General features: G+C 34.0%; 1 protein-coding gene across 3 annotated transcripts; it reads left to right on the top strand.

Annotated features, from left to right (window-relative positions):
• Positions 1–394: 394 nt before the first annotated feature.
• Positions 395–20749, top strand: LOC127838944 (uncharacterized). Of its 3 annotated transcripts, XM_052367078.1 has the most exons (6): positions 395–551; positions 721–806; positions 1377–1456; positions 1764–1859; positions 16646–16724; positions 20349–20749. In XM_052367078.1, exons 1-6 carry the CDS (start codon positions 439–441, stop codon positions 20744–20746), a joined length of 852 nt encoding a protein of 283 aa, XP_052223038.1. In that variant the 5' UTR covers positions 395–438; the 3' UTR covers positions 20747–20749. The 3 variants fall into 3 exon arrangements, 2 of the variants coding, with proteins under 2 accessions (XP_052223038.1, XP_052223037.1); XR_008030081.1 differs by lacking the exons at positions 16646–16724; positions 20349–20749 and adding an exon at positions 5435–7503 and having other exon boundaries at positions 721–802; positions 1764–5120; XM_052367077.1 differs by lacking the exons at positions 16646–16724; positions 20349–20749 and having other exon boundaries at positions 721–802; positions 1764–7503.
• The last annotated feature ends 4 nt before the right edge of the window (positions 20750–20753 follow it).

Here is a 20753-nt window from a genome sequence, read left to right as displayed (position 1 = left end):
CACGTAGGGCTGTACTCTCTAAGACACTGTTACATTCTACATTTAATAATCTTGTTTAAATGATTGTGGTTGTCCTTAGTTTTATTTGAAAGTGACATACGTTCATTTTCTTCTTGCAGCCCTGTTTATTAATAATATATATGAAATTTTACAAACCATTAATTTTCTCAATTTATCTTATATGTATTGTTTTTGAAAATAAAGGGCTTTAGCTATTTGTGTGTGTGTAGATCCCTAGGCCTTTTTAACATTTATGTTCATTTTTGTAGATGGAATAGTATAATGAATTAATTGTTTTTTTTATAAATAATTGTTATTTAATTTTTTTTTTTATGTGTTCTAATTGTGTCCCTTATATTCCACTTCACTTCACTCATCATACAACATAATTAACGCTAGTAAACCTCCAGAAATTTCATTGTTTTTATGTTCATTTAAATGAAATTAATCTTTTTAGCCATGGTTCATGCTGGTGTCGGGGTCAGACAAATAAACAGTATTTTGTCTACCATAAACATACCCGCTGTCAACCACACCATGCTCATTAGAAGGTATGTCTATTTGATGAATATCTAAATTTTATGATCAATGCTTATTATTTCACAAATAATACTGCTTGTTTTCTAAATTAAAATATTTACACAATTTTTTTGTTTAAATTTGCTTTGTGTGTCAGCTAATGCAAGTTGAACATGCATTTCTCTTTATTGTTACCATTAGACAAAACGAGGCTGGACAAGCTGTCGAAGAGGTGGCAAAGTCAAGTGCCGATACATTCTTGCAAGAAGAAGTGCATTTGAATGTTGGTTTGTATCATGTTCACTTTAAAATTTCATTTAACTTCTACATGTATCTATTATTTAATTTGTAAGTTAAGTTATGTACTTAAGAAGTGAAACACTCTTTTTTTCGCTTCATTGATCATGTATGAAGGGAAGGTTTTTGCATTTTATTTGCATAAAGCGGAAGGCTTTATGAATAAATTAGATGCCAACAACTTATGGAATTAATTCGCGTATGAATTTAGTAAGCGCCTCCTTTTTCAATACGCAATATCCATCATGTACATGTCTTACATGGCATAATATATCCAAGTAGTCCCACGCTCGGTTTCCTCGTGCGCCTCGTGGAGGCAACTCGCTTCATCGAAAAACAAACCCCAGTCAGGTGATATACTCTAGCCAATCAGAATAATGTAATCTAGTGAAACCAACGGCAATTGTAATTATATTATGCAAATTACTTTTACTGTTTTTAATTTAGATGAATGAAGATGAACAGCTGTCAGTAATGTTTGTATGACTCACTGTTTAACACTTTACTGTGTAAATGTTTGGTTTGGAAATTTGTATTATGATTTTAATATATCTTCACAGGCCTAACAATGAGATTGATGTCAGTGTGGATGCAGGATGGCAGAAAAGAGGCAGTGGAAGGGCGTATGATAGTTTATCAGGTGAAAAATATTTTAACAAACTGCTAACATGTACATGTACTAACCATACTTCTTGTTTGTTTAATTATAATGTAAGGCTATATAAAACAATTAAATACATGTACAATTGAACTGCATGAAATCAATTTTATAAATTTATGGTGACATTATTAACTACTGTTGTGTAATGACCAAAATGTTAATATTATCTGCATTAAATAAATATTAAATAATTGAAGACTGACATACTTTCATGATAAGTAAATGTTTGTATCTCTATGAATAGAATGCTTCGAGATGCCCATATTGTTAGCTTATATCATTCAAGGACACTGCTCAATGGTCGGCACGAAGACTGGCAAGGTCTTTGCATATGCAGTCCGTACCAAAACCTGCAGAGTATGCAGTCAGCATAAGAAAAAAGGTAATGACCCATGCAAGCTACACGATTGTAGAATAAATTGGAGTGGTTCAGCAAAGGCCATGGAACCAGACATGGTCACTGAAATGATCATTGAAACTGCCAAAAAAGGTGTTAAGGCTACAGGGATAGTGGGTGATGATGACACCACAACAGCAGCAAGACTGAAAACCAATGTTCCCCATATGGTAGAGAAAAGATCTGACAAAAATCATGTGAAAAAAAATCTGGCCAATTGTCTGTATGGCATGCAAAAGAACTTTCCAACTTTAAGCACAAAAAATATCAACTATTTACTTAAATTATTCAACTACAATATATCACAGAATAAACAAAACCCTGTCGGCATTTCACGTGGTATGGATGCTGTTGTTGGACACGCGTTTGATGATCATTCTTTCTGTGATGACACATGGTGCAGGTTTATTCATAACAGCTCTGCTAAATATTCCTCCTTTCCCTATGGAAGACCACTGACCAAACCTTCACTGAAGGCGGCATTGTTTGATGTTTTTGGTGCTTATAAAAAAATAGCCCCCAAATTGAGCATGTTGAGCAGTACTCAAGCCAACGAGAGTCTAAACAAGTCCATAGCCAGCAAAGCTCCCAAACAGCTTCATCTTTCTGGGTCAGCTAATTTGAATTTTAGGATTGCTGCTGGTGTAGCACAGAAAAACCTTGGAAGCTGTTATCTCACAAATGTAATATAATATATATATTTTGGATGTTATATTATACTTTACAAGTTCTGCATGCTGTCATGAAATGACATTTGATTTGTTTTTAGCTTGACTACTATATATGAAATATATATAGTGGAGCTAGCCTACTCACCCCGGCGTCGGCAAGAGCGTTGGAATGTTAAAGTTTGCGTACCACCTCAAATATTTTCTTTGTTCCTTGACATATTGCTTTCAAATTTTGCAAACTTCTTTACCAACATGACCCTAATCTATAAACAAGAGCAGACAACTGTACCAAGCATTTTATAAGAATTATGACCCTTTTTATGTCCCCCACCACTATAGTGGGGGACAAATTGTGTTTGCCCTGTCTGTTGGTTTGTTTGTTTGTGTGTTTATGTAAAACTTTAACATTTGCCATAACTTTTGCAATATTGAAGATAGCAACTTCATATTTGACATGCATGTGTATCTCATGGAGCTTCACATTTTGAATGGTGGAAGGTCAAGGTCATCCTTTAAAGTCTAAGGTCAAATATATGGGTCAAGATCGCTTATTAAATGTACACTTTTGCAACATTGAAGATAGCAACTTGATATTTGGCATGCATGTGTATCTCATGGAGCTGCACACTTTAAGTGGTGAAAGGTGAAGGTCAAGGTCATCCTTCAAGGTCAAATGTCAAATATATGGGACATAGTGTTTCACATACATATCGCTTGTTCTACTTAGTATATGCATATTATTGATAAATCTATGTTAATATTTGTGTACCACCTCAAGTATTTTCTATGTCCCTTGACATATTGCTTGCATATTTTTTATACTTCTTTAGCAACATGACCCAATCTATAAACAAGAGCAGACAGCTGAATCAAGCATTTTATAAGAATTATGTTCCCTTTTTATACTTAGAAAATTAAAAATTAAGTTAAGTTTTGTATTAAGGTCCACTTTATTCCTTAAGTATCAAAGCTATTGCTTTCATACTTGCAACACTTACTTACCATAATAAGGGGACTGTGCAGGCAAAGTTATGTAACTCTGACTGGCATTTTGACAGAATTATGGCCCTATTATATTTAGAAAATTGAAAATTTGGTGTTTTGGTCCACTTTACACCTAAAGTATCATAGCTATTGCTTTAAGAATTGGAACACTCCCTAACTATCATAAGGGGACAGTACAGGAACAGTTGTACAGTTGTGTATTCTGGTTTGCAAATTTATGGGATTATGGTCCTTTTTTGACTAAGTAACTTTAATATTTTGTTAAATTTTGTGTTTAGATCCACTATACTTCTAAAGTAGCAAGGCTATTGCTTTCAAACTTCAAATACTTTCTTATTATCATGAGGGTACTGTACCTGGCAAGTTGAATTTGACATTGACCTTTGAAATACCTTGACTCTCAAGGTCAAATTATTAAATTGTGCTAAAATTGCCATAACTTCTTTATTTGTGATCAGATTTGAAGGACTTTACCAAAATCATAACTAACTAAAGGGGTCATATATTGATCGGACCGTCCGTCCGTCTGTCTCTCCGTCACACTTTGCGTTTAGGTTACGAAAAAAGGCTCATAACTTCTATGCCACTTCAGATGTAACCTTCATATTTGGTATGCATGTATGTGTATATGGACAAGGCCTTTCCATACACACACAAATGTGGACCCCTTTGACATTGACCTTGAACTTAGGGTCCTCGTTTAGGTTTCGAAATGTGCCTTTAGGTTTCGAAAAATGCAAATAACTTCTACGTCGCTCCAGATGTAACCTTCATATTTGGTATGCATGTGTATATGGACAAGGCCTTTCCATACGCACAAAAATGTGTATAGTTTAGCTTGTTTAAACATGTAATTTTTACAAGAATTATCACCTTAACTGACTCCTTTATTTTGCGTAAGTTATACATTGTGATTATGAATTAAAATTCCTTTTTTTCTTTTTATTAGTTATTGTGATTATACAATCAAATAATTGTTACAAATTTTACAAAATTATCACCTGTTGCAATTTGGGAATAATATTTAAGTGCATATTAATATTGCAATAGGTAAACTGATAATGGTATAGTCATTACAAGAAAGATCTGTTTCGCTAGCTATACAATTTTTATACGCCCGTTTTTAAAAACGGGACATATTATAGTTTCACCCTTGGCGGGCGGGCGGCGTCCACAGCAGTGTCCGCTCTCTAATTCAAATAGTTTTCATCAAATTTTCACCAAACTTGGTCAGAAGTTGTGTCTAGACAATATCTAGGTCAAGTTCGAATATGGGTCATGCTTGATCAAAAACTAGGTCACGGGGTCACTTAGTGCATTTCAAATTAAGCATGGTGTCCGCTCTCTAATTGAAGTAGTTTTCACCCGATCTTCACCAAATTTGGTCAGAAGTTGTGTCTAGATGATATGTAGATCAAGTTTAAATATGGGTCATGCCGGGTCAAAAACTAGGTCACGAGGTCACTTAGTGCATTTCAAGCATTTAGCATGGTGTCCGCTCTCTAATTGAAGTAGTTTTCATCCGATCTTCACCTAATTTGGTCAGAAGTTGTGTCTAGATGATATGTAGGTCAAGTTCAAATATGGGTCATGCAGGGTCAAAAACCAGGTCATGAGGTCACTTAGTGCATTTCAAGCATTTAGCATGGTGTTCGCTCTCTAATTGAAGTAGTTTTCATCCGATCTTCACCTAATTTGGTCAGAAGTTGTGTCTAGATGATATGTAGGTCAAGTTCGAATATGGGTCATGCAGGGTCAAAAACGAAGTCACGAGTTTACTTAGTGCATTTCAAGCATTTAGCATGGTGTACGCTCTCTAATTGAAGTAGTTTTCACCCGATCTTCAACTAATTTGGTCAGAAGTTGTGTCTAGATGATATGTAGGTCAAGTTCAAATATGGATCATGCAGGGTCAAAAACGAGGTCACGAGGTCACTTAGTGCATTTCAAGCATTTAGCATGGTGTCCGCTCTCTAATTGAAGTTTTTTTCATCCGATCTTCACCTAATTTTGGTCAGAAGTTGTGTCTATATGATATGTAGGTCAAGTGAAAATATGGTTCATGCCGGGTCAAAAACGAGGTCAGGATGTCATTTAGTGCTTTTCAAGCATTTAGCATGGTGTCCGCTCTCTAATTGAAGTAGTTTTCTTCTGGTCTTCACCGAATTTAGTCTGATGTTACGTCTAAATGATATCTAGGTCAAGCTCAAATATGGGTCATGCCGGGTCGATAACTAGGTCTCGAGGTCACTTAGTGCATTTCAAGCATTGAGCATGGTGTCCAAAACCTTCGAACGGGCGTATCTTGTGACAGTTTGGAAGTCTTGTTAAAAAATGAGAAGTTTCTGTCTTATTACTTAATGTGATTAATATTGTGTCTTATTACTTATTATTAATGCATTGTGATAATTATACAGTCATATACATATATTTGTCCATTGTTGCAATTTTAATATACATAGTTAATTATGTAAACATAACATTATTTATAAATATTAAGTTATATATATATAGTCTTAAATAATGACGACCGACTGTTGGTGACTCAAGTTATATTTCTTTTTTTGTATTTTGATTATTTAGAATGCAAAAAATATAATGCTATATATCATATAGTTGACTGACTCTGTTACATATTTACTCATGTTTGTCACATATTCAGTGCAAATGTGTAGTACATGCACAATGTTGATATGTAAATTTTACATTAATTATAGCTTGAAAGCAATGTATTTGTATTGTATTTATCTTATGGTGTAAAATGTAATGTGTGTACATGGCTCTTAGTCGAATTTGATAACAGCTCAGTTATGTACACAAGCGATGGTTTGTGTTAATCATACCGTTGTTTAATGAAGTATTGTATTATTCCATAGTTTTATATTGTAATTACAAGGTGATCATTATACAACCATTCACTTTTATCTGTTACAGGTTTACACACATTTGTTATACATTATGAAACTAATGAATAAACCCCATTGATTCTATGTCAATCTTATATTTGAAACCTTACTTATGATAAAAGTGTGTCTCCTATATCAAACACGTATGCAATAGTCAACAGTAATTTGAATGCTATCCCAATTTCAATTTATCCGAATACTAGTACAGTTTACCATCATTAATCGCGTGTGTGTGATCTCATTTAAAATATTTTTGTGATAAAGTAATTTAATATCATAAAACCAGAATAAAAAATGATTAAGGGACCTTTTTAGCACTTAAACTGGTAATAGAAGTATTTCGAAACTGTTGCTATGGCAACCAAACACAATTACACAATACAAAAAACGTACCATCACGCGGCACGTCCACCCAAAATTTTCTGACACTTCAGACATTTACCTAAAAATTGATATATAAATTAGCTTTCACTCTTTTTTGCACACGGGAGGTGCCCACGGACTGTACTTAACATGGGTAACAGGTGGGTGGGGTTATTGAAGATGTTTATTTGAACATCAACATGTTTTTTTCATGTGTTACATCTGAAATATTTCCATAAGTATGTATATAATAAATATTTCTACGTGTATCAAATTTCAGTTGATAATTTTATTTGTTATGGAGCAGATATTATATAGATTTGTTTTAATTACTATTACAATGTGAGTAATTATATTTTTGAAATTAAGTCCATATTAAAAGGTCTGTAGCCAAAAAAATCCACGGTGACCTATCAATTTCTTTACTTCATTTTTATGCTAAGCTAGTTTACTTTAATTATTGAGAACTTCAAATGAATATGAAAATTACATCAACAGAAATTTGTATCTGTATTGTATGTCATCGATTTTTTAACTGTGCAATAAAAAGTTCAAAACAAACAAAAAACTAGTCATACTTATGTCTCATTACTTTTTACGATTTCCAATATTTTTGGTTTTAAATGTGTTCAGTATGATAATACATAGGTTACAGTTGCTGATGTAATACAATCTCAATATTACTAGTCCATTTAAAATGTTTTACACACAAACGTTTTACCGTACCCCCAATTTTATGCCCCGCAAAAATGACCTTTTCTCAAACGCACATGGCATTTAAAAACCGTCAATATCTCAAAATTATTCACGGTGACCCTCCTTTTTTATTTGATATTTATTTCAGATACATATCCATTAATCACCCTACAAAAAATTATAGTATTCTGGATATTTTTTTAAAAAATCACGAAACAATCGAACATCCTTAATATAACCATATTTTATGGCAGTTCTTATTATAAGAAAGGACGAGGCTGTCCAGTTACCTGGGATTGTTGGCTGCATTGCACCCCCTCTCTTCCCCTTTGACACCCCACCCTTTCCCCTTCAAACTCGAAGAGGCATGTCGGACTTGAGTGCACGGTGCAGGGACTTATACCTTGCAAAACCCTTATTTAGCCCTATTCAGGGTAATACCAATTCCTTGGTATTATTGTAGGTTTTGTTAATATTGCTATTTTTCCATCATAGCAATTTTTAGCTCATCTATTTTTGGAAAAAAAAAAGAGCTATTGTCATCACCTTGGCGTCTGCGTTGGCGTCCAGTTAAGTTTTGAGTTTAGGTCCACTTTTCTCAGAAAGTATCAATGCTTTAGCATGCAAACTTGGTATACTTACTTACTATCATGAGGGGACTGGGCAGGCAAAGTTAGATAACTCTGGCGTGCATTTTGACAGCATTATGTTCCCTTTTTATACTTAGAAAATTGAAAAGTTTGGTAAAGTTTTGTGTTTAGGTCCATTTTATTCTTTAAGTATCAAAGCTATTGCTTTCATACTTGCAACACTTACTAACTATCATAAGGTGACTGTGCAGGCAAAGTTATGTAATTCTGACTGGCATTTTGACAGAATTATGTGCCCTTTTTATACTTAGAAAATTGAAAATATGGTTAAGTTTTGTGTTTAGGTCCACTTTATTCCTACAGTATCAAAGCTATTGCTTTCATACTTGCAACACTTATTAACTATCATAAGGGGACTGTGCAGGCAAAGTTATGTAACTCTGACTGGCATTTGGACGGAATTATGGGCCCTTAATACTTAAAAAATTGAAAATTTGGTTAAGTTTTGTGTTTTGGTCCACTTTACCCCTAAAGTAACATAGATTGCTTTCATACTTGGAACACTCGCAAACTAGCATAAGGGTACAGTAAAAGGACAAGTTGTCATTTTTACGTTATTATGGCCCTTTTTGACTTAGTAACTTTGAATATATGGTTAAATTTTGTGTTAAGATCCACTTTACTTCTAAAGTATCAAGGCTATTGCTTTCAAACTTCAAATACTTTCATGCTATCATGAGGTTACTGTACCTGGCAAGTTGAATTTTACCTTGACCTTTGAATGACCTTGACTCTCAAGATCAACTTATTAAATTTTGCTTAAATTGCCATAACTTCATTATTTATGATTAGATTTGATTGATACTTTGACAAAACTACTCTTACATGACATACCACAATAGACTCCACCCAAACCATCCCCCGTGCCATCCCCCCCACCCCACTCCCACCCAACCCCCACCCACCCCCCCCCCCCCATTTTTTTTGAAACGGTTAAAAAACACAAATATTTATTTTTATTATTTTATTTTTGAAATACCGTCCAACCATCGCATCCAAGAATCCCCCACCCCCACCCCCCCATTTTTTTTTTGCATTTTTTTCCCGCATTTTTGGAAGATAATGTAATAAATGTCCACACCCCCACACTATACACCCCTCTTCACTCCACCCCTCCCTCGGATCCTTTGTGATTGAAATTGAGAGTCCCTTCACCTTTAAAAAGAAAATAGATGAGCGGTCTGCACCCGCAAGGCGGTGCTCTTGTTGTACCTTGTAATACATTAAATCTTGTTAAAATTGCTATTTTGTATAGCAAATTTCCTTATTTTTGTGTGAAACTGCTATTTTATATAGAAAATTGCTTTTACATTTTCTTTATATTGCTATTTCTACATCATAGCACTTTAACTTTGTACCTTGTATTACATTTATTCTTGTTAAAATTGCTATTTTATAAAGCAAATTCCTTATTTTATATTAAATTGCTAATTTTAAGTAGCAAATTGCCTCGGTTCTGTGTTTAATTGCTATTTTACATAGCAGATAAGGTTCTTCAATACTATTTCTTCTATTGTTATCCCCAATTTATAAATATTGGTTGGATAAGAGCTTTGTGTGGGTTTTTTCCTGCATTTATGTAATATCTGGTCTTTTTACCAATTTTATATCACGCTTTTTTTATTTCCTTCAATTGTATTCAAACTATTTTTCATTTACCGTGCACTCCCTCGGGTCCTGGGAAAACAACTGTTGTAGACCCCATCCCCACAATTACCTTCTTAAGTTCAACCTAGGGGCATCGCCCCTGCTGGCTATTCCCCTATTCACTCCAGCCTACACTTCCAAATCTCTTCTTCTTTCAACCCTCCAGGGTGGCAACTTGTATTTTTTATATATATATAAATGCATATAGTACTGTACATATTGTAAATAATGTACTTTTTGTACAAATTTAGTTGTTTTGTCTCCTTTTTAACTGTAAAGCACATTGTTTTACTCATGATTCATATGTGGCCCTATAAAGGTGACCAGTTGGCGACACGTAAGTTATTACCCTTATTATATAAGGGTTTTTACAAATTTCACTTTTAAATATTGTTTTAACGCCACTCTGGGGGGACTTTCTTCTCCATAGCCCAATCCTCTTTAAGTTCCATACAGACAGGGTCTTATGTTGGAGCATTACGGATATATTCCCTGTCTGCAAGTGTTTAATATTGAGCCACATACATAATCATATACACAATTACAATTACAATTTTCCATATAACTGCATGACTACATGCAAATTCTCTTTTCATATGAGAGCTATTCAACCAGGCTCTAACTTTCCTACTAATTGATGTTGTAAATAGTCACATTTTCCCACTGCCTAGATCTTGTTGTATGACATTAAATTTAAACCTTAAATATACACCTAATTTTGATACTTTATTATTTATGTAAATACATAGTGGCAATGTTAAACCACTTTGTGATCTGAAAAATCCTTAAATATTATTATTTGTTTTTGTTTTACAAACATATTACACATCCGTGTATTCCTTTTCTTTTCTATAAACATTATATAAAAAGTAATCCTATTTGGATTTTGACATTTAAAACACAGATCACAAAGTTTCAAGACTCAAACAACCCATTGCAGTAAATACCGAACAATGGGTCTAGTAATGATGATACCACATATAATAAATAGTATGTGTTTTCACCATCAATACTTATAAAAATTGGGCTATTCCTCTCCTTGTCTCTCTTTTCAACTCAAACAACATACATAATATAGTAATAATAATAATAACAATAATATTAATATAACATCTTCATAGTGGTTTTATAATATATACCAATCATATTAAATTCAAATCGATTCAAGTATTAATGGATGTAATTATTCCTTCTTGTTTCATAAATTTCTTAATGAAATTCTGCTTTGTTTACATTTTAAAAGTGCAAAAGAGCAGACGCCATACAATATGATTGGTTGTCTCTTTTACGTCCGTGCATGAGCGGACGCCATTTCAATGCGTTCTTTGTAAGAATTTTACATCTCAAAACGGATTGACCTACTTGCTTTTGCGCGGACGTGAAAGAGATAACCAATCAGAGCCAGGCTTTTAAATACTTTCAACCAATGAAAACGCCGCTTTTGAACGGCTTTGGACAAGACATTGTCCATTAAGTTGATCGAATACGGCGTTTTTAACGCTTTTTTAAATAGAAAAGTACAGATATTTTTAAACCAATAGATTTTTATTGAAGCTGCGCATCAACACTGCAATCTATTGTTGTATTATAAATGGTACAGCCCAGTAAAGTCAGGCTGACCATATTATAGCCGTGTTCGGATTCTTAAACGTAGAGTTTTATGTTAAGCAGTGTGCTCGGGCAATGGTTTCTAACCGAAGTCCTGAGGGTAAACAACCCAAACTCTGGAGGTATCATTTTCTTTCTGATCTTCATGAAAATAGAACAGAATGTTCTTCTGAATGAAATCTTGGGCAAGTTTGAAAGTTGGCCATGTGAGGTAACAAACTAGGTCACAAGGTCAAAACATAGAAAAAGTCTGTTAACACTATAGAGGTCACATTTTCTTTCTGATCTTCATGAACATTGTTCAGAATGTTCATCACTATGAATATAAGGCTAAGTTAGAAAGTGGGTCATATGCAATTTAAAACAAGGTCAACAGGACACATCACAGGAACAAATAAGTTTACACTCTAGGGGTCACACTTTCGTCCTGATCTTCATGAAAATTGGTCAGAATGTTCTTCTCAGTGAAATCTAGATAGAGTTTGAAAGAATGTGATAGGTTATCAAAAACTAGGTCTCTAGGTCCAATAATACAAAAAGTCTGTTGACTGTCTAGAAGGTCAACTTGGAACAATGAATTTTAGGTGAGCGATACAGGGTCCTCTTTTTTAGCTCACATGTCAAGCAGTGACACGATAAGCTTTAAGGTATCCAGACAATCGCTCCCACAGACAATCGCTCCTATGCTAATTTTGACACGGCGGACGTTCGCTCCTATGCTGTTTTGTAAACCTGGACAGTTGCATTATTTTTACAAACCCGGCAATCGTTCATACAATATTTTATTATTTTGACTACCCGGACAGTCACTCATACATTATTTTGACAACCTGGACAGTCGTTCCCACAGTATTTTAACGCCACGGCAATTGGTTCATACAATTAGATCCGAGTGTTGGGCATCGAATTTGTCTTGGCACTAGGATGCGTGGTGAATAATCATTATTGACTTGTACACATCCAGCTGTGTGTATAAATAAACATCAGTGTTTCTTTTCATTGTTATGTGTTTTGTTTTTCATATTGCATTGTGGATAAATGTATATAAATGTAAATATGTGCATATCTCCTTTCTGTACATCAGTGTGCATGTTATCGCATACAAGTGTAGGGTTTAACACCGTATAAAAAGATATATTTCTGTGACTGATCGAAATTAGGTGGTTCTTGAAAAAAGTGGTGGGGTATACATTTTATATCATATTCATGTCGCTAAGTCAATGAGTATGGTAAATGAAAGTGCAATTTCATATAAAATGCTCTATAACTTCAGTCTCTAAATACAGTTAAAAAGTGACCAGTATGCAGGAGCTTACATTTCATTTTCAAAATTGTCTATTGGTAGGACCTCCAAAGCCCCCGATACCATGAGGAACTTCCCCTCCCGCACATACCCCCTTCGCCACTTTGTTACTCAATACCAATCGTCGATGACAAAAATTCGCACCCCCTTTTCAAAATCCTGGCTACGGGCCTGAACTTTAATTTAAGAAAGATTGTCCCTGATAGGAATTACATAGGAACAATTGTCCAGATTGTCAAAATAATGTAGGAGCGATTGTCCGATTGTCAAAATAATATAGGAGGGAATGTCCATCTTGTTAAAATAATGTTGGAGCTATTGTCCAGGTTGTCAAAAAATGTAGGAGCGATTGTCCGCGTTGTCAAATTAGCGTAGGATTTAATGTCTGTGGGAGCGATTGTCCGCGTTGTCAAATTAGCATAGGATTTATTGTCCGTGGGAGCGATTGTCTGCGTTGTCAAATTAGCGTAGGATTTATTGTCCATGAGAGCGATTGTCCGCGTTTTCAAATTAGCGTAGGATTTATTGTCCATGAGAGCGATTGTCCGCGTTGTCAAATTAGCGTAGGATTTATTGTCCATGAGAGCGATTGTCCGCGTTGTCAAATTAGCGTAGGATTTATTGTCCGTGGGAGGGATTGTCTGGGATTCAAGCTTTAAGGATCCTGCGGCTTTCGTCATCAACAATTTCTTTTAAACAACATCTCCTCACATACTACTGGGTGGATTTTGATAAAACTTTACCAGAATGGACCTTGGGTGGTTCTCTACAAAAATTATATAAATCATTCTGGCCATTCATGCATAAGAAGTTAACAGCTGCAGCTAAAAATAGATTTTCATAGTAAAAACTTCAAAATCTTCTTGTCAGAATCTATATAAGTCCCAGAGCTTAGATATTTGGTATGTAGCATTGGCTAGTTGTCCTCTACAAAAGTTATATAAATAATGCCCCTGGGGTCCAAAAAGGCCCCGGCCCGGGGTCACTGTTTCTCTTACAAAGACTTATATAGGAAAAAATTAAAAAATATGCTTTTCAGTGAAAAATTTCCATAATTTCACTTTAGGTGTAGTATATATTCAAATGTTGCAAAATCATAATGAAGTGCTTATATATAATGGTAAACATTAACTTTATGAGCTCAAGTTTATCTGTTAATAATTCATATATATAATTGAGAAAGAAATTGTTTTTTTTATTTATTAAGCATTTTGTGCCAAAATTACTGTTTGTTTTCAGTAACCTTGGATGCTTAAATTAAAATAAAAAGGAAGCAAAATCTTTTTGGAATATATTGGTATGAATGGGAACCTTTGAACAATTCATGTTTTTTTGTGTGATGATATGCATGGAATAAGGGGTAAAGTGTCAGAGTTTGAAGAGGCACTAATTATCAATATAATAAGGGCAATATTAACAAATGTTCAACAATGATTTTTCCATGTGTTGCTTTAATGCATATCTTAAATATTGTTAATGCTTATATGCTTTTGAAGATTTTTTAATGTCACTTTGACCTGATCATGTATTAGCACCTTTGAAATGTGCTAGATTCTAAGCAAAAAGGGTTTCCAAACATGAAATGTTTTGATAACATGAGTTTGTGTTTTGTGTCAACACTTTCCTGTGTACTGCAACTGTCACACATGCAAAGGTCCTTCTTGGGTGTTGACAGATTCAATTTGGTCTTGTATATTGTCAAAGGAACCCATTTAGTGGTGAATATATTATGAAAAGTCATTCTATTGGTCCAAATTACTCACAAACTTTATTTCAATGGTTCTAATTGGCTGAAGTATTGCTTAAATTATTATGTGTGAACGGGAAAGGTCATTCAAACAGAAAACAGAAATAAGTTTTGATTGTTAATATTTTTTGTTTTCATTTTGTGCATTACTAATTGCACAACTTTTTATGTCGGAGGAGATGCAACTTTAATTTAATATGTATATATATTCTTTCTTGATTTGTAAAATGGATATGAGACCAATTATAGTGATCGTAGCTATGAATTACATACTGTATTTATATCATACATCCATATAAATTGTAAGATATTATTATGCTAGGTAGCTTATAAATGTATTTTTTGTTAATCTACTTTCTTTTCAAAGTGACTTCAGCTAGATTTCACAACCCCTCTGTTTTATCGTTATAATAATTATAATGTCTTTAAATTAAATAAAAATGTAATTACTTCATTTCTATGAATATTTGTTGATATGTGAGCAAATGTTTCTGATGCTAATTTATCCCTTAAAAATGAGTTGATTTATTTAATAGTGATGGTTTTATGATTTCTTAAAATATTAAATACGTTCATTTGGAGATAATTGACCTTTTTGCCATTCCATAAATCGTACACTAAATGCCTTTTCACTGTCCGTATATTTACACAACGGTTGGCAAAAAGTATGATTTATATCTGATAATAAAGCTAATTAACATAAACATCTGTTGCAATTAATTTTATTATTGTTTTCGGAATGTCAGACACTTCGACCCCTTGACACTTAGACCCCTTTGGTTCTATAAAAAAAAATAACAATTCAACCCCTTTTAGACACATAGACCCCTATTTTTGAGACACTTGGACCCCTGTTGTGTTTTTTAGACACTTTGACCCCTGCTTAATTTTTTATATATTTAACATAATTATTCTTATTTGAGTTGATTTGTGTGATGAATAAAGGATATGCATTATGTGATCATATGAAAATACTTTTTCAAATGAGAGAGAATAGGTATGAAATATTACCGTTATTTACTTATTATGATCATTAATTGAGAAAATTACCAAAACAAAAACAATTTCTTAAAAGAATCTATAAGTAGACAGTAAACCTGAAATCTGGTATCAAAGAAATAAAGATGTCTAAAAAGTCGTTTGTTTGTCTCTTGCTGCTTATCTTATTAGGGTTCCACTAAGAAGCACAAAGTAATTAATATAACTATACATTGCAAATTTTAGTGTTGATAAATATCTAATTTCTCATGTACTTTCTAAGTTCATGTATTGCTGAATTTAAAAAAGAATAATCACAGCCCAAAAGTACAAAATTAATTGCTAATGTAGTGTTTGGATTCAGGGTCCAAGAGTCTTGATTAAAATAAACAGGAGTCTATGTGTCTTCAACAAAAATATTGAAAATAGGGGTAGAAGTGTCAAGGGGTCGAAGAGTCTTCTAAAATGGGTAGGGGTCAAAGTGTCAAGGGGTTGAAGTGTCTTGCTACCTTGTTTATCAACTAAACTGACACCAAAAATAAAATGAAATCATGATTACAATTTATTAATTTCATATTTTTATTTCAAGCATGTACAATTTTAGATAATCAGAAGCGCTACAATCAATGAACATGTTGGGAGTGTACCTGTTGGTTAATGCTTTATAGGTTTTTGAATAGACATTTCATATGAATGAACCTTTATGATAATTCTGGGTATTTATATGAAAATGAAAAGTTTAAGATTTTAGTGCACATTCATAATCAATTTAATGTATAGATACTAATTTAAAAGGAACCCCTCAGAAGAACTTTTATATAACATCTTATTGTAATCTTCAATTTGATGTTTTCAAAATATGTCTCACTTTAAAAAATATAGATCTACAATCATGAGTTAGCAGTTTTAGAGATAACTAACATTGAACATAATTATGATTATCATTTTTACCAAATTATGAGAATATTGACTGCTAACACATAGATATTGTGCGTATTTATTGACCTGGTGTGGTGGTATTAACCTCTGGCTTATGCAAATAATAATTATCACAAAATACAACAAAACTCACCAAATATATGGGCATAAGAAGTTGTATTGATGTCATATGTTTTCTAATAATTATTATGTTTTGAAAAAGTGATTTTTCAAATTTGGAAAAAATAATATTTTAACATTATACCGGGTATTTTACAGATCATGTCAGAGACTACACAGAATGTTACAGACAACGCCACAGAGCAAGTCCGGGATGTCCTAACAGATACAGCAGCCGGTTAGTAATCCAAATAATTTGAATTCTATAGACTTGAGCACGAAAATAGATTATTAACTAACCTGGCTTTATATTCCGCCGCAGCATCTGCGATGCGGTGGCATATAGTGTTTGTCTTGTGTGTCCATCTGTTTGTTTGTCCGTCCCACATTAAAAAAAATCTTTTCAAAAACCACTTCGCCAATGTAAACCAAACTTGACAGGAATTTTCCTTGTGTGGCCCTCTACCAAAATTGTCCAAATAAATCCAATCTGATGACCAAGATGGCAACCAGAGCTAAAAATAAAAAAAACTTTGTAAATACTTCTGTGATCATTGTTTCAATCTTCAGGATATTTGGTCACAATGTTTATTTTGATGATCTTAAGGTCAAGTTAGAATCTTGGTCATGTTGGGTTAAAAACATGGTCACTTGATCAAATAATAGAAAAACCTTGTTCACACTCTAGTTGCCATATTTTGGCTTAAATCAACATGTTCTTTGGCCAACATGTTTATATGGGTGATCTGAAGGTCAACTGTGAATTTGGGTCATTAGGTCAAATAATTGGAAAACCTTATAAAGACCCTTGTGGCCACAGTTTTGCTTCAATCTCCATGATCTCTATGATATTGGGTAAAAAAATAAATTTCTAAGTAAAGTTCGAACATTGGGTCAATAACTAGGTCATATGTCAAATACTAAATAAATGTTGTGAACATTATAGTGGCTGTATTTTTGCTTCAATCTTCATGATCTTTGGTCGAATTGTTTATCCCTCACATTTCAATGCCAAATAAATGCAGTCTTGTTGAAACTGAAACAAGGTTGGCTATTAAGTGCATTGTATGCTGTCTGTGCATGTGTCAGCATTTTGATGTAAGCTTTCTGCAAGGCACAATTTTTGTAAAACTAGGTATATAAGTTAAATTGTACAAATACGTTGTAAACACTAAATAGGTATATATTTTTAGCTTATCTAGTTGGAGAATACGAAGGGCTACTGTACTTGTGTGCCGTTGGCATTACACTCAGGTGTAGCGCAACTTTTTCAAGTATACCTTATATCTTCAATACTGCTTAATATATTGTGTTGACAATTTTTGTCAACCGTTTTCCCTGATTATATGAAAGTTAGTCAGAATGTTTATCTCAGTGAAATGTAGGTCAAATTTGAAAGTGGGTCATGTTCTGTCAAAAAACTTGGTCACCAGGTCATTTTCTCAAATCCTAGAAAAAAGTCTGTTGATGTAGGAGCATAAATTTTCTGAGCATGTCTTCATACTTGGAAGTTTGTTTGGCAAATTTTTAATATCTAAGACATAATAATATTAGTGTGTTTTTTTCAATATTGCTGATTTATCTAAGACACTATTTGGAAAATTGTGACTGTCCAGTTTTTTTTCCTTCTTTGTGACCCGCCGAAAATCGGCCCTTTCCCCTCGGATTTTTTCCCTTCAGCTGGTAAATTTTCCTCTAGATTGCATTTTCCCCTCACAATTTTTTTTATTTTTTAACCTCAAAATATATAAGTTTACCTGATTCAGTGTAGACAATAGGAAAAATATTGTATACTGAAATTATCTGTTGCCTTGTATTTGTTTTAAAAACAGAAAAATATGTTAAATTGACTTTCCTTATTTTCCCATAACTCCGGCGTTTCGCGCAATTAGTTTCCCCAAAATCCGGCGTTTCGCAAGGTTTTTTTCCCCTCAAAAAAGGCCAGGCACTTTCCCCAAAATTAGATAAAAAAACATACTTTTAGTAAAATTGATTAAAATAGGGTATGTAAATTGTATTTAAAGTGATACTATGGACACTTTTAGCTCGACTATTATATAAGAAATAAATATAGTGGACCTATCCTACTCACCCCGGCGTCGGCGTTAGCGTGCACTTGTTAAAGTTTGCGTACTACCCCAAAAATTTGTATGTCCATTGACATTTTGCTTAAATATTTTGCATACTTGTTAACCAACATGACCCCAACCTATAAACAAGACTGACAAGCATTTTGACAGAATTATTGCCCCTTTTTACTTAGAATATGCGTATTGATTAATCTATGTTAAAGTTTGCGTACTACCCCAAATATTACCTATGTCCTTTGACATATTGCTTTTATATTTTGCACACTTGTTAACCAACATGACCTCAACCTATAAACTAGAGCAGACAACATTTTGCTTACATTGCCATAACTGCTTTATTTATGATCAGATATTATTAATACTTTGACAAAACAACACTTACCTGAATACCACAATGGATCCCACCCAAACAATTTCCCACGCCCCAACCCAGAGTCCCTGCTCCCCCCCCTCCTCCCACCTCCCCCCTCCCATTTTTTTATATATTTTTTTATTTTTGATAGATCATCTATTAAATGACCACACCCCACATTATACCCCCGTTTCACCCCCCTACCCCCCAAAAATATTTTTTTCCTTTTTTTTTTTGAAAGATCGTCTAATAAATGACCACACCCCCCATTATATTCCCTTCATAACCCCCTACACCCACTTTTTTCTTTTTTTTTGAAAGATCGTCTAATAAATTATTAAATATTAACAATTTCCCCATGATGGCTTACGTTATACTGTCAAGTACTTGAATAGTCGAGCGCGCTGTCCTCTGACAGCTCTTGCTCCCTGTTGAATTTGGCTAAAAAGAATCGACCGGTGAAAATAGTTAGTTAAAATGTGCTTACTGACCAATTATCTGCAACTCATCTTGCTACCAGTTGTTTGTAAAAAATATATATAATATTTGATATTTTACATGCCTGGTGAGTCATCTAAGCCGAAATGATCCGTAAAACAAAATAGTGTATTTGTGTCGTATGAACAAATCTGCACTAAAATTACATTTTGATTCACATTGTGTATCATATAATTTCTGTCGTCAGTTTTCAAAACGAAAGTACGGTTGATATTCAAATGCATTATTTTCATCTTTACAGGATATTGCTTTAGTAGTTAACTATTGTTTAGTAGGTTGAAGCTGCGTGAACAAATATAAGTGTATAGGTAGTGAAATCACTAAAAATAAACAACGGTTGCGATTGGCACCTATTAACTGTTATATGCCCATAATATCACTTTAAACACAGTGTAACTTCATTACAACACTGTATAAGGGAACATGTATATCGCATGAAATAAAGTGAATGTGTAATAAAGTCACAGGAGAGATGAACATTTAATCGGTGACCCCTTTTTTTCTTCTGATGTATAAGTATTTACGCATCTCAATTAATATTTAAAAAATTTGAAAAGTTTCATTGGAAGAAACATTTTTTGTGTTTTTTACCTCACCTGTCACGTAGCCACAAGGTGGGCTTTTAATCCCTTGTGTCCGTCGTCCGTCGTCATCAACAATTTCTCCTCCTAAACTAAATACACGGCCCAAAGCTTAGATATTTTGTGTGAAGTATTTCCTAGTAGTCCCTTACAAACCTCTTTAAGAAGGTGAGGGCTTGAAAGATCTATGGTCAGTCCTATTAAAGGACTCATGGCTTTTGCTATTTTTGACAATTAAGAATATACAAAAAAAATCTTTTAGGTACTTTCAATACTTGTTTGTTCATATATTAGTTTAATTAAGGAATTGTTCCTATAATTTCTAGTAATTTATATTTCAGCCGATCTGTTCAGAAGACACCTGAGTACCGCCATGAGTCAGGTGTCTGACTTCAGCCGTCAGACCTTGGTTCAGCATGGACAAGAGCTGATATCTGCGCTTCCCACAATAGCGAGACCTCAAAGATATGTGACACCCGCACGGCCAAGGAGGGCCCCGATCCGCCGACAACCCACAGGTGACAGACGAAGATCCACCATCGTAAGGTTCAAGACCTGTGCGCTCGACCACCCGCTCTACACATCAACAACAACAGTGAATCACACAGAGTTGTTAACCAAAGGTCTGGGTCGGCGACCAGACACCACCTTCTCCCTTCCGTCTACTGGGACACAGTCTGACCTGAGAAACAAGATCATTGAGTTGTATCCTTTTCTCCACACTATACCTTTTGATTGATGGTGGG

This window comes from Dreissena polymorpha, chromosome 7 (genome assembly GCF_020536995.1).
Source record: "Dreissena polymorpha isolate Duluth1 chromosome 7, UMN_Dpol_1.0, whole genome shotgun sequence".
Lineage (NCBI taxonomy): Eukaryota > Metazoa > Mollusca > Bivalvia > Myida > Dreissenidae > Dreissena > Dreissena polymorpha.
The sequence above is the reverse complement of the archived record's forward strand: the minus strand, read 5'-3'. Positions and strand labels throughout refer to the sequence as shown.